A 13,071-nucleotide genomic window follows, 5' to 3' on the forward strand; every position below is an offset into this window, starting at 1 on the left:
TTGTTTAACATTTCTCAAATTTGTGGGCGACACAGGGGGCTCCAACAGAGATGCCTCTTTGGCAAGGCTATCAGCCTTTTCATTACCTCATAAGCCACAATGGCTAGGGATTCATTGGAGAGTTATCTCTTTTACACTAGACAGAAGAGCATTAATAGTGTTTTTACAATTGAATTCAATTGCTGTAGGGAGTAGAACATATTTTGAAACAGTGTGAATTGCGGCCTGGCAGTCGATGAGGAGGACAAATCTATTTTCAGGTCTTTCTAATATCTTTTGGAGAGCCAGGTATATTGCGAACATTTCTCCATCGAAATTATCAGAGTTTGAACTGAGTGGCTTTTGAGTTGGAAAAATCTGAAGAAAGCACCTGAGCCTGCTCGTCGAGAAGCTCTCTCAGCAAAGCCATTGGTGTAGATGTGGAGCCACTCATCGCTGGGGTATCTGTCGTTGATGGTGGCAATGGCAACAGCTTTAAGTTCTGCTTGAAGGGAAACTCCCTTCCGGACGGGAAGTACAAGGTCAAGAGCTGGAGCTGCGTATCTCATCATTCCCGGAAAAACTGATGGTCTTAAAAAGGGGATTCTAGCACTCGAAATATCCAAGGAGTTTGAGTATCTCTGAAATTCCGATAGAAAGGTATGCTGAGTTTTCAGTCACTGGTCACTTGGGCGATACTCAGCCCAGAAACCATCCTTACGCAGTAATCTTTCTCCAAGAGCTATAGCTGCATAAAGTCTACTACCATGTAGAGAGTCAAGGCCGGTCTGTAGTTCTATAGCAAGAACAGGCGCTGAAAAAGTGCCCCCTGTAATGATCCTCAGGGCATTGAAGGCATCAACCAAATATACAGTGTAAAGTCGCGTATCCGGAATCGGTGGGACTTCCAGAAGTCCGTATAATAGATTTTTCCGTATAATAGACCCCCAAGGTAAACAAAGCTTAAAATGATTTAATAAACGATCTGAATCTAAGAAGCAAAAAATAAATAAACGTTATTTTTAAGGGGAACAATGTTTTAGCATTAGAATATCTAAATCAAATATAAAATATTAGAAAAAAAATATTATTGCTGAAAATATGGAAAACGAAAAAAATTTAACAGTTATGAAAATATTAATCCGCCATTTTGAACTAGAACGATTCAAGCAGGAAGGGGAAATTCATGTCATTCTGGAACAAAGCTTAAAATGATCTAAATCTAAGAAGCAAAAAATAAATAAACATTATTTTTAAGGGGAATAATGTTTTAGTATTAGAATATCTAATCAATAAAATATGAAATATTAGAAAAAAAATATTATTGCTTAAAATATAGAAAACGAAAAAAAATTGACATATGAAAATAATAATCCGCCATTTTTAACTAGAATGATTCAAGCAAGAAAGGGAAATTCCCGTCATTCATTAAGGTGGGTAGGTGGAGGAGAAAAATTCATTTCCTCCTTATTTGTGAAAGAAAATAAGTGTAAAGAGGAGATCATTTAAGTTGAGGGTGGGGAAGTAACAAATTATTGTTTTCTCTCCAATCATTGGCTATCAATCAAGCATAAAGGCGGGGCACGCTGATCGGGTTCTCTTTATTTTTTCTTCTATGACTGAAAGAATCTGCTAAAGAAAGAATGTTACCCCCTTTTCCCCCCGCCTCCTAAATATTACATGGTATGGGGAAGAACGAATGTTTTGTTTCTCAAGGACGTGTATCCTTTTAGACCTATTCAAATTTTCCATTTTGACTCCCCCTCCACCTTAACGCTTGCCCTGTTTACCCTTTTCCACAGTATTTCTTCTTTCAATAAAAAGGTTCCAGGAAATGCCTCTTTTACTAGCCACCTGCATGGGAAAGGAGGGGGGGGACTCAGTTGCGGTCTATTGAAAGCAAATCTCCCTCTTTTTCCTACATTCCAAGGGAGGAGCGTCACTAACGGTCAGTCAATGGTCTTGGTAGATCTTCACTTCCCCTTTCTGGTGATTTATGGGTTCGATGCCTAAAAGAGAAAATATGTCAAAAGACTTTTTTTTTCCTTTTTTTTTTTAGGGAAAGGGGATGATGGAGATATGTTTGTTTATTTTGATTGTTAAAAAGTGTCCGGGAAGTCGACCCTTCCGGGAAAGGGACGTCCGGATATGGGACGTTACACTGTAGTAGATTTACCATAAAATACCAATAAAGTGCCCCCTAATTTTGACGAAAATCACTGTGGTGTCAAGGGGGGCGAATATACGATACTGAAGAAAATGCAAAGCGCCATTTTAAAAAAAATCTATATTTGGTTGAGCGTTATTTTTTGTGAATCACAAAATATACTGTAAAATTAATCATTGCAAAAGAAAGTAAATATAATCTTTAATCATTAAAAACATACCTTTGCAGCAGTCCTCTATTTTTAAATTTCAGTGTGATTGCTGCACATGCAAATAGGTGAAAAAATAAAAATATATGGCAAAATATTTCATAAAAAGAAAATTATTTTAATCTCTGTGAACAGAGCATGTCCAGTTTCCACCCTCCCAAAGTATTAAGATTTTTCTTGCCCCTGTTGAACAATTCTAAGAAAGGGTAATTCCCTTTTACTCCTTATCTCTTCCACTCAATTCAAATCCCTTTCAATTTATATTTTGGAGAGTGATGCCCTTTCTTTTCTACTAAATCTATTACATTCAACTCTCCCACCACACCTTAAAATTTTCCCCATTCTTACCAGTGGGTGTACATACCATTCAAGGCGACCTTGACCTACATGCAGCTGGGAGAGAATGTTGACCATGCCTTTTCTCCTATCTGAAGAAGAGAGGGGATCTCTTCCCACCACATTTAACAAACATCTGCACTTTTGTTAGCAATCTTCAATTCAGTGACTGTGATTGATTATCTACCTTTTCCCCCCACTAATTGTTCATTTAGTCTAACACTAATCTTCTACCCTAAACATCAGGATAACTATTTTTTAGAAATAAATTTTATGAATTTATTCTTAAAATAAGAACTTTTTAAAATTGTGTTGTGGAGAAGGGGTGCTTTTTTGGTACTGATTGGCAATCTGTATTTATGTGAATCTGCATAAAGAGAGATTTATCGGTATTTTACGATAAGTAATCACTTTTGATTCGTACAGTTCCAGACTATTCCATCGTGAAACAGTGCCATATCCTGATTTTTTCCACATCATCTTTCAAATAGCTATATTTTTTATACAATATCATTATAAATGCGAATTTTGAACCTGAGTAATGACTTTTTTTTTTTTTTTTTTTTTTTTTTGAAATAGTTGCCAAGTTTTCTTAAACACTTATCATACCTTACAACTAGATTTAGAATACTCTCTTCATAGTGACTTGCCACCACTCCGATAACCACTTCATAGAAGAGCCTATATTAATTGATAAAGTCATTACATGTGACAAAACCTGAATTTCTCTGTACGAACCTGAAACTAAACCTCAGTCCCTGCACTGAACGACCCCCACCCCACCAGCGGTCAAAAAGCTCGAATAAACAGGTTATAACTAAGTCATGCACATCATTTTTTTAGATATTAATAGTATTGTCATGATAGAATGGGTACCTCAAGGCAAAACGGTAAACCAGCAGTATACATTGAGGTCCTAAGAAAACTTAGAGAAAGAGGGAGACCAGTACGTGGATTTTGTACCAAGACAACACAGCGACTCTGAAAAACAGTTTTTGCGAACTAACGCATTATTGTGCTCCATTTTGCACCATGCAAATTCTGCCTGTTTCCAAAAGTGAAATGTGCATTGAAGGGAAAACATTTTCTGCTTGTAGAAGAGGTAATGGCAATCACGGCAGATTTTCTGAAGATGATGTCATCTAATAACTTCTAGCACTGCTTTGAACTGTGGAAAACTCATATACAGCTGTATTGATTGGGAAGGGGAGTATGTTGAAGGGGATTGAAAGGTATTTGTATAATGTTTTCCATAAAGCTAATTAAGGCTAGTCTAGTTATCTAACTGTCACACCTCATGCATTGCAAAAAAGTAGCATCTACAGTAGTTTCATTGCTTGTAACGCTCTAGTTCATACTATTGCATGAATGGACAAAGATACTTCCTTACTAAAATTTTTCACAGTGGATAATAAAAAGTATTCATATTTCATAATTATTAATTTTAATGTGTTTTAGTGGATATTCATATTAACTTAGTTATTCATGAAACAAGTGTTAATTTTTTATGAAATATCGTTTTCCAATGATATTTGAAATTATTGATAAGGAGTACCTATATATTTTCATTTATTTTAGAAAATTTCCTAATCCTGGTTCAGTATTTCTTCATGCAAGCAAATTTCATGTTCCAACTACTAATGAGGATACAATTTGTCTTTGGGAAGGCTGTGATTCAATGAGAAGGAAGCGTTTTTCCCTACTTACACATTTACAGGTAATTGTTATATTTTTATGAAATTTTTATCTTGGAATCAGAGAAAGACGTTCTCACTTATTTAAAAAATTCTTCAGCCCTGATAGTTTATATTTATCACCTAACCTGTTTTTTTTTTCTTCTTTAAATTTTAATTGCTTTACATTTACATATTACATCAAGCGTAACATATTTCCTCTGATTTTAAAACAATTTTTTTTTCATCGAAACTTCTTTACAGTAAATAAAAATCATTTATTATCTTCTAATTCAAAACCCTTGTCATGTAAATGGAAATCATTCTATTTTTAGAGATTCATTTACATGTGTGTTAATTCTTACGCATAAACTCAGAACCGTTTCAGGGTTACTTCATGACGCATTATTGTGATCCCCATGGACATCACAAACAGGGAGTTCAAAAAGTCTGCACCTCCTCAATATTTGTGGAGTCAGAACCCGAAAGTTTGAGAAAAACATTATTTTTGGTTTTATTTTCCATAAAAAATGAAATGCTTTTTTTTTTTAATAAAAAGATTTTTTAATGTAAAAAAAGGCAAAGATGTTTACAAAAAGGAAATGCGTCTCGTAAAAAAAATAATAACTGCATCAAAAATTAACAAAATAAGTGTTTACAAAAATACTACAATTGTTACGTCACTCTAACCTTTCTTTCAAATGAGCAGCAATAAAATGCTCTCTTCACTGAAAAAAAAAAATTTAATGCAAAAAAGAATCCTTTCACATTACCTACTTTACACCACTCACTGAGCTCTGATCCTGCTAAAAAATGCTTCATTGTACACACGCCTAATTTTACACTATGGTAAAATGTCATTTGCTTATTTAAATGACCTCTTACTTATCTATAGCCTGAAGCTTTTTGGTCTTTTTATCAGATTTTTAGAAACATCTGATAAAGTATTAATTTCTTCGTCAAATTTCTAGCATATATTGTCTCTAACAGACTGATCTAGAAATTGTACAGAACAGCTTTCATTGAGGATGTAAAAATAGGGATTCTTCAAATGTCATTTTTGAATAGGGATATATCTGCATTGAGGTCTAAAGACTTTCTCTGTGTCACGGGTCACTAATACCAATGAGACATTCAATTTTATTGATTTATTTTTTAATGTTTTCATTCTCCCTAAGACGCACTTTTTGGTCAAGCTAACAAGTAGCTAAAATGTCTAATCATTGTGCTCAAGATAATGTGCCCGGGCATAGTCTGTTCATGACGCTGTATTGGTTAAGTATACGATTTGTATTTTAAAAATTTCATTTAATATAAATGCCTCTTTTGTTTGCTTTTATTTTCAATAATCTTTATTTGCTTTTTATATCGATCCAAAAAAAATTCTGGCTTTTAGAATTCTTATTTTTTTAGTCTAGATGAAATTTTCATCAGTTGTAAAAATGCTTAAAATTAAACAATTCCTCTGGAAATAAGCAAATGTTTATATTTAAACAATTTATGATTATGTAGATGTTTAATATTTGGACCGTATTTTATGATAGGATTGGATTGTGCATCAAGTTACATTTTTTTTTGTAAATTAAAATTAGCTAATTATTTTCTATTTAACTCTTGAGTTTTTATTCTAATTTTATATACTTTTAAAACTGATGCAGCTTTATTAAATTATAAATCAAAACGTCAAACTACAAAACTAACACAATTTCGTTTTCCTTTTAAAATGAAATTTTTATACATTATTTAATTTTATAAAAAATATGAAAAAAATTCTTTGTTAGCCGAGAATTTCTAAAATTGGTTTATAATGATTAGCATTACATTTACCTTTTAACTAGTAAAACTTAAACTTTTTATGATAGTTCTACTTTATAAATCTTAAGTTTGATACCTCCGGGTCACATAAGTAGTATATTAGCATAGTATGGGACCCCTAATCCGGCAGGACCCGAAATTCAGCACTTAACTTGATCTTTTTTTCTTTTTTTAAGGAAATTTTTATTAGTAAGAGAAAAAAAAATCAGTTATATTATCTTTTTATTTGAACTTTTATTCTGTTGAAGTAAGTAACTTTATTTTATCTTTTAAAAATAAAACAAAAACATGAAAAAAAATCTGTGTCAAAGCAAACATCTGTTTCTAAAGCAGTTTAAAATAAAGTGAAAGGGAAAAGTAAAAACATCTGCATTTCCAAGGAACAAAATAAAGAAAAGCAAGTTGGAAGAGACGGATCAATCAATCTTGACAGCTGTGCAAATGCTTTACTGGTCTGTCCCTACATTTCACTCTCTGGTTTGACCATAAATTAGCCACACCCTTTTGACATTGAAACTACCACTTGGGGTACAAAAATAATTCTATCCCTTTTGTAGCTTTTATTATTCGATGTAAATTATACTCATTTGTTTTTTTATTAGTTATTAACTGTTAAAAATTTGTTGTTGTTTTTTTTGTTAATTAATAGTTTTTTTAATTGTATTTAGTTGTTAGCTTGTTTTTTTTATCGTTACTAATTATTAGCTCAAAAAATATATCTTGTTATTTCTATTATATCGATTATTATTTTAATTATTCATGGTGCGTAGCATTTTTGGAAAGTGCTTGTTTTGTTTTCTTTACCATATCCATTTTCGCCATGTGTTATGCAAAAGCCTGCTTTTCATATTGTTCTATTCAACGTTTTCACAATTACTTCAACCACAATCTATTTTGGCGAACCGTTGGTCCGTAGCGTATGACAGCACCAATAATTTTACATGTTTGATGAAAACTTGAGAGTCCGCATATGTGTCTTTTGAGCTGGGTTTGGTGAGATTATTGCACTCTCATGTGCAACTCTGCTGCATTTTGCAAGATAGTGTCACTTTTAGGCTTCATTTTCCACTCTCTGATACCGAACCGAAAAATCTCTTGATCATTTTATATTGACCAGTATAATCAAAATAGGAGTTCTTTGTCAGAAACTAGTTATTTTATCGTGATCATGTAAAATCTGAAAATTATTTTGCTTTTTGTTTATGTATATAGTGCTTAAAAGGTGCTTATTTCTTGTTGAAAGATTTGGCTATGCACCCTGTTATTGAAATTTCTTAAGGTGGGACAGTTTTAAATTCACCCCATCATAATCTACTATCAAAACTTAACTAAATTTATTGTCATTAATTAATTTTCTGAAATTAACAGTATAATTGAATTATCGTAGTATATGGGCACCATATTGGAATTTCCAAAAGAGATCTGAAATTCGGCAAATTCCAAAATGCTGAATTTCATCTGTCCCGTGAGTGCCAGATTTGGGGTCCTATACAGTATATTCAGTAATCATTTTCACAAGAGCTATTCAACTGATTTTATTCAATAAAAACTGATAGATGCTTATTAAAATTTAGTTTCTGCACGGATTTATCTTTGGATAAACAAATTTCATAATTGTGTTCAAAAAGTTTTTGATTTGCTTAGACAACCTGAATAACTTTTTTTCCTGAATTATCAGGTTTTCACTAGTCTAACCTTAAATATGCTAATTAGTTCAAACTATATTTTAAGTTTTAAAATCAGACACAGAAACACACTCTCTCTCTGAACAAACATACTCTTTTCTTGGGGTAATCAGATTCATCAAAATATACGGGGTAACCACAATCTGGAGGAAAAAAATCTGAGCCTCCTAAAATTAAATTCATTTTTTGCATACTATTATTATGCTCGTTCATACAAAGTTTGCATTTTATTATTTTATTTAATAATAGTAAAAAAATTTAGTATTATAAGACATAGAATATTTACATAATCTTGAAGTAGTAATTACAAATGATAAAATACAAAAATAACTGTTTATTTAATATTTATATATTCTGAAACTGTGTTTTAAAAGCAGTTATTATGGGACAAGATAATAAGATGTTTTGTAACTATAAATTGATAGTGTTAGGAAATGATTTAGAAGTGAGTATATTTATTATTTATGTCATATTTAATAAAAAAAGATATTCTTATCAACATATACGTCTTTCAGCATTTTTATATTTAAATGGCTGCGCATCATGTTCATCGACTCCAGAATTGCTCCTTTAGAGCATTTTGCAAATTTCAGTGGTGCACAGAGAGGTTACTGTAACAGCTGCAAAAAATCGAGAATTTGAAGTTTTTTAATTTTTGATTTCTTGCCGAAAAATTAAAAAACTGTAAATAGGAAATTCTTAATTGAAAATCCAAATCTTTAAAAATTTAACAGAGGTTGAATTTTATACTGATAAAGATTTAAATTAGAAATTTTTAAAATTTAACTGTTAATGATAGGTAACGTAGTTGAAATTTATATTTTAACCCTTTTATAATGTATCATACATACGGCTACTTATTTAGGTTTCAATATTTGAAAAGTACGAAAAAAATTATAAAAACATAATTCCTTTCAACTAGTTCTGTAGATTATTTTAATTAAGAGAACATTTTCATTAAGAATTACAGTGGAAAGTCATGTATCCGGAATCGTCGGGACTTCCGGAAATCCGTATAATAGATTTTTCCGTAGATAGATTTTTCTGTATAATAGACCCCCAAGGTAAACTAAGCTTAAAATGATCTAATAAACGATCTGAATCTAAGAAGCAAAAATAAATAAACATTATTTTTCGCGCAATAATATTTTAGATCAAAAATAAAATATTAGAAAAAAAAATATTGCTTAAAATATAGAAAACCGAAAAAAGTTTGGCAGTTATAAAAATATTAATCCGCCATTTTGAACTAGAACAATTCAAGCAAGAAGGGGACATTCTTGTCATTCATTAAGGTGGAGGAGGCAAATTCATTTCCTCCTTATTTGTGAGAGAAAATATGCATAAAGAAAAGATCATTCAAGTTGAGGGCGGGGAAGTGACATATTATTATTTTCTCTCCAATCATTAGCTATCAATCAAGCGTAAAGGCGCGCCATGCTGATCGGGTTCCCTTTATTTTTTCTTGTATGACTGAAAGAATCTGCTAAAGAAAGAATGTTACCCCTTTTTATTCCCCCGCCTCCTAACATGGTCTGGGGAAAGAAAGAATGTTTCTCAAGGATTTGTATCCTTTTAGACCTATTCAAATTTTCCATTTTGACTCCCCCTCCACATTAAGTTTGCGTGTTTACCCTTTTCCACCATATTTCTTCTTTCCCTAATACTTTAATAAAAAAGGTTCCAGGAAATACCTCTTTTACTAGCCAGCTGCATGGGGAAGGAGGGGGGAGGGTAATCTGTTGCACTCTTTTGAAAACAAATCTCCCTCTTTTCCTGCATTCCGGAGGAGGAGAGTCACTAATGGTACTGGACGGTCTTGGTAGATCTTCTCTCTCCCTTTCTGATGATTTATGGGTTCAATGCAAACTAGAAAAAGAGAAAACCTGTCAAAAGACCTCTTTTTTTCTTTAAGGAGAGGGGAAGATGAAGAGATGTTTGTTTATTTTGATTGTAAAAAAGTGTCCGGTAATTTGACCCTTCCGGAAAAGGGACATCCGGATATGGGACGTTACACTGTATTTCTAACAGTAGAAAAAATTTCTAAAATTGGTTCTCTCTCTCAAACAAAACACTAGGTTGAGTAAACTGTATGAAGAGCATGAGAAGAAAATTTTTAAAATTTCACTCTATTGATTTAGATAAATTCACTGCCCTACAATAATGGAAGAGACACTTTCAGTTTTTAGCATTTCTTTAAAATTTCTCAAAAATACAGAAGGTTTATTTTGTAACTTTAGAGCTGTTTAGTTTGTGTGATTTTTCATACTTAACAATAAAATTTTAAGCTTTTAGAGTTTTAAGAGACCTGCAATAAATTACAAAAGAAAACAAGTATTTTTGAACACTCTATGCAGAAAATTAAGCAATAATCTTGAAACTTGCAATTGATTGCTTTAGTTGTTATTTATAATAACTGCATAAGGTTTCGTAAACTTAGAGCAAATATTTTTAGAAATATGGACATTTTATAAAAAAAGTTTTTTTTTGGTACTTCATAGATATTTAATGGAATTAAGCAAAATTTTTGGTGCAATTTAAGATTAATTACAAAATTGCCGATTTAAAAAAAAATCGTTAAAAACTGCTCAAAGTTATAAGTATTTAAGCTAATTTAGAAATAAGGCTTTTATCATTAGTTGTCAAATATGATTCTCTACAAAATTATGAAAAAACGTTTTAAAATTTTTTCTGCTCCTGTGCAGTATAAAAGAACTAGCTTAAATACTCATACCTTGCTCAGTTTTAATAATTTTTTTTTTTTTAATTTTAAGTCAACAGCTTTGTAATTAGTCTTCAATTTCTCCAACAATTTTGTTTGAATAATTTATGAAGTTATAACAAAAAAACATAAGGAGAAAAAATTATTTTTTTTTATAAAAATATCCATATCTCTATAAATATTTACTCTTGAGTTTACGAAACTTTATGTAACTATTAAAAAATAACTAAAGTAATTGATGCAAGTTACAAATTGATTGCTTGTTTTACTGGCATAGGGTGTTAAATACTTGTTTTCTTTCGTAATATATTGTGGGTCTTCCAAACCTCTAAAAGCTTTCAACCTTGTTGCTAAGTATGAAAAATGGCATGAACTAAACACCTCTAAAGTTCCAAAATAATCCTTTAAGTATTTCTTGAGAAATTTAAAAAATTGTCAAAGAACTGAAAGTGTCTCTTCCATTTTTATAGGGTAGTGTATTACTATCGTTTCCTTTAACTAATAATCCAATAGATTCTTTTTTTAGGAAAATAGACCCTATAGCAATGTTATTTTCCAAGAAATTTTTTTTAAATATTAAAGGAATTTTTGTTAATCTTTCAGAAATATATAAATGACTTATTAGACTTTAAATATTTTAAACTAATTTAAATTTGTTTTTAGAACAAAAGGCCATTGGGATATTTTGTATTTTTTAACATTATTTTTTACAAAACTGTATTTTAAGTTACCAAATCAGACACAAAAACTTACTTTCTCTGAATAAACATAACTTTTTTTTGTCGGATACAGATTTTTGGTCCCCAAACTATAGTAGGTAGCCTCAATCTGGAAAATACGGCTCCAATAGTTTGGTTAGGGAAGCGTTGCTAAGTTTAAAACACTTAATGTTAATTTTACTGTTTGTGTATTTCGTTATATCTTGAGAACTCTTTAAGCTAATTAAAAAAAAATTTCACAATTATACAATTTGTTTATCCAAAGATGTTTTCGTTTATCCATGCAAAAATAACCTTTATTAAATATTTATTATTTTTTTATTATTCCATTTAATAATGGTCAAAATAATTTTGAATTGTAAGGTTTACAATTTTTTGCATCATTTGAAAGAATATAATTTTACATGGCAAATTACAATATTTGAGCAAAATAGTTCAAATAGTTTTTGAGAAATTGAATTTCAAAAAATCAGATATTTTAAATTAGATTTCTCAGAAACAATACGACCAATTTTGCTCAAATTTTGTGTTTTTGACAACAAAAAAAAATTTCTTATTTATTTACATTTACTTGTTAGATAGCTTTAAAATTATCGATTTGAATTTTAGAGGGAATGAAATGGAATAATCGGGGCTCATATGATGTTTTAAGGAAAAAGAACATGCTTAAAACTTATCTATACAGTGAATTAAACAATCCTAATTACGAAAAGGCGAAATTAAACTTATCTAAGTAGTGTATGAAGTCCTCCTTTGACAAGCACTCTGTTTACATCTAACCTCTATTCAAATAATGTCTCAATTTTTTTGAAGACGAAATGTTCTGACTTTTTTCTGCCAACTTTGAGTCCTACAACTATTATAATGAAAATTATTCCAAAATTAGGTTTGAAATTCTTCATATGATCAAATACATGTTTAGTTTGTTTCTCTTTTACCTGCTCATAGTATTAAATAGTGTAAAATTCAGAAAACCAGTCTTTTAAAAATTCTACATTGGTCTGCTCTTATAAATTATCATGAATGTCATTTTTCAAATGAATCATTTAATATTTTCTTAATTTGTTAGGAATATTTTTTAACTTAGACAAATAAATTGCCTTTCGGCCACAAAATGTTTCATTGTTGAAAGCTGAGATATATTTGAAGCTTGTTGTAGTGAATAGTATGTCATGAATAAGAAATTCTGCATTTTGGGATAAAATTTATGCTTTGAGTTAAAGATTGAAAGTCTTAAGCAACAAAAAATGTTGCTGCACTGTGCCAGCCTTGTAAATTATACAGTTGGATTTGTACTTTTCAAAATTCTGAATTTTACTTTTTTCTTTCAGGAATGGTCATTTTGTTATGTTTGCACTTCCTTAGTCTGCATTTTAATATTGATTTGTAAGCAAAATTGTTTAAATTAGATTTTAATTCAGAAAAATGAAAATTTTATCAAAGGTAATATGAATTGGTCAAAATTAGAAACTTAAAAATTCCTTAGCTATAAATTTGAAGAATCCTTCATCAGTTTAGTTATATTTATGCTATTTAGATACTTTTGTCCAGGAAAATTATCTAATAAGTTATTATGACTAATTTGGGTTGTTTTATGACATTGAAGGGATAACTGCTTAAAACTTGCATCATCAGGAAATATTTAAGTTATGTTTGTTTCACATTATCTTGCTGGTTTATATGCTTTTGTTTTATTTTGTTTATTTAATTATTTTGTTATAAGGAATGTTAATTTAATTATGTTCTGTGCAGGCATGAGTTTATTTT

At 30.6% G+C, this 13,071-nt stretch overlaps 1 protein-coding gene and 1 long non-coding RNA gene across 5 annotated transcripts in view; one reads left to right on the forward strand and one right to left on the reverse strand.

Annotated features, from left to right (window-relative positions):
* The window catches only part of LOC107455719 (AT-rich interactive domain-containing protein 2), a 143,358-nt gene that overhangs the window by 120,642 nt on the left and 9,645 nt on the right, over positions 1 to 13,071 (forward strand). For all 4 annotated transcript variants that reach the window (XM_016073386.3, XM_071187979.1, XM_071187978.1 and 1 more), the window contains one exon: positions 4,269 to 4,407. In XM_016073386.3, coding sequence (XP_015928872.1) covers positions 4,269 to 4,407 — 139 coding nt within the window. The remainder of the gene's footprint in view (positions 1 to 4,268; positions 4,408 to 13,071) is intronic.
* The window catches only part of LOC139427149 (uncharacterized), a 42,181-nt gene that overhangs the window by 15,810 nt on the left and 13,300 nt on the right, over positions 1 to 13,071 (reverse strand). The gene's annotated exons all lie outside the window — the stretch shown is intronic.

Source organism: Parasteatoda tepidariorum, chromosome X1, assembly GCF_043381705.1.
Source record: "Parasteatoda tepidariorum isolate YZ-2023 chromosome X1, CAS_Ptep_4.0, whole genome shotgun sequence".
NCBI classification, from domain to species: Eukaryota; Metazoa; Arthropoda; class Arachnida; order Araneae; family Theridiidae; genus Parasteatoda; species Parasteatoda tepidariorum.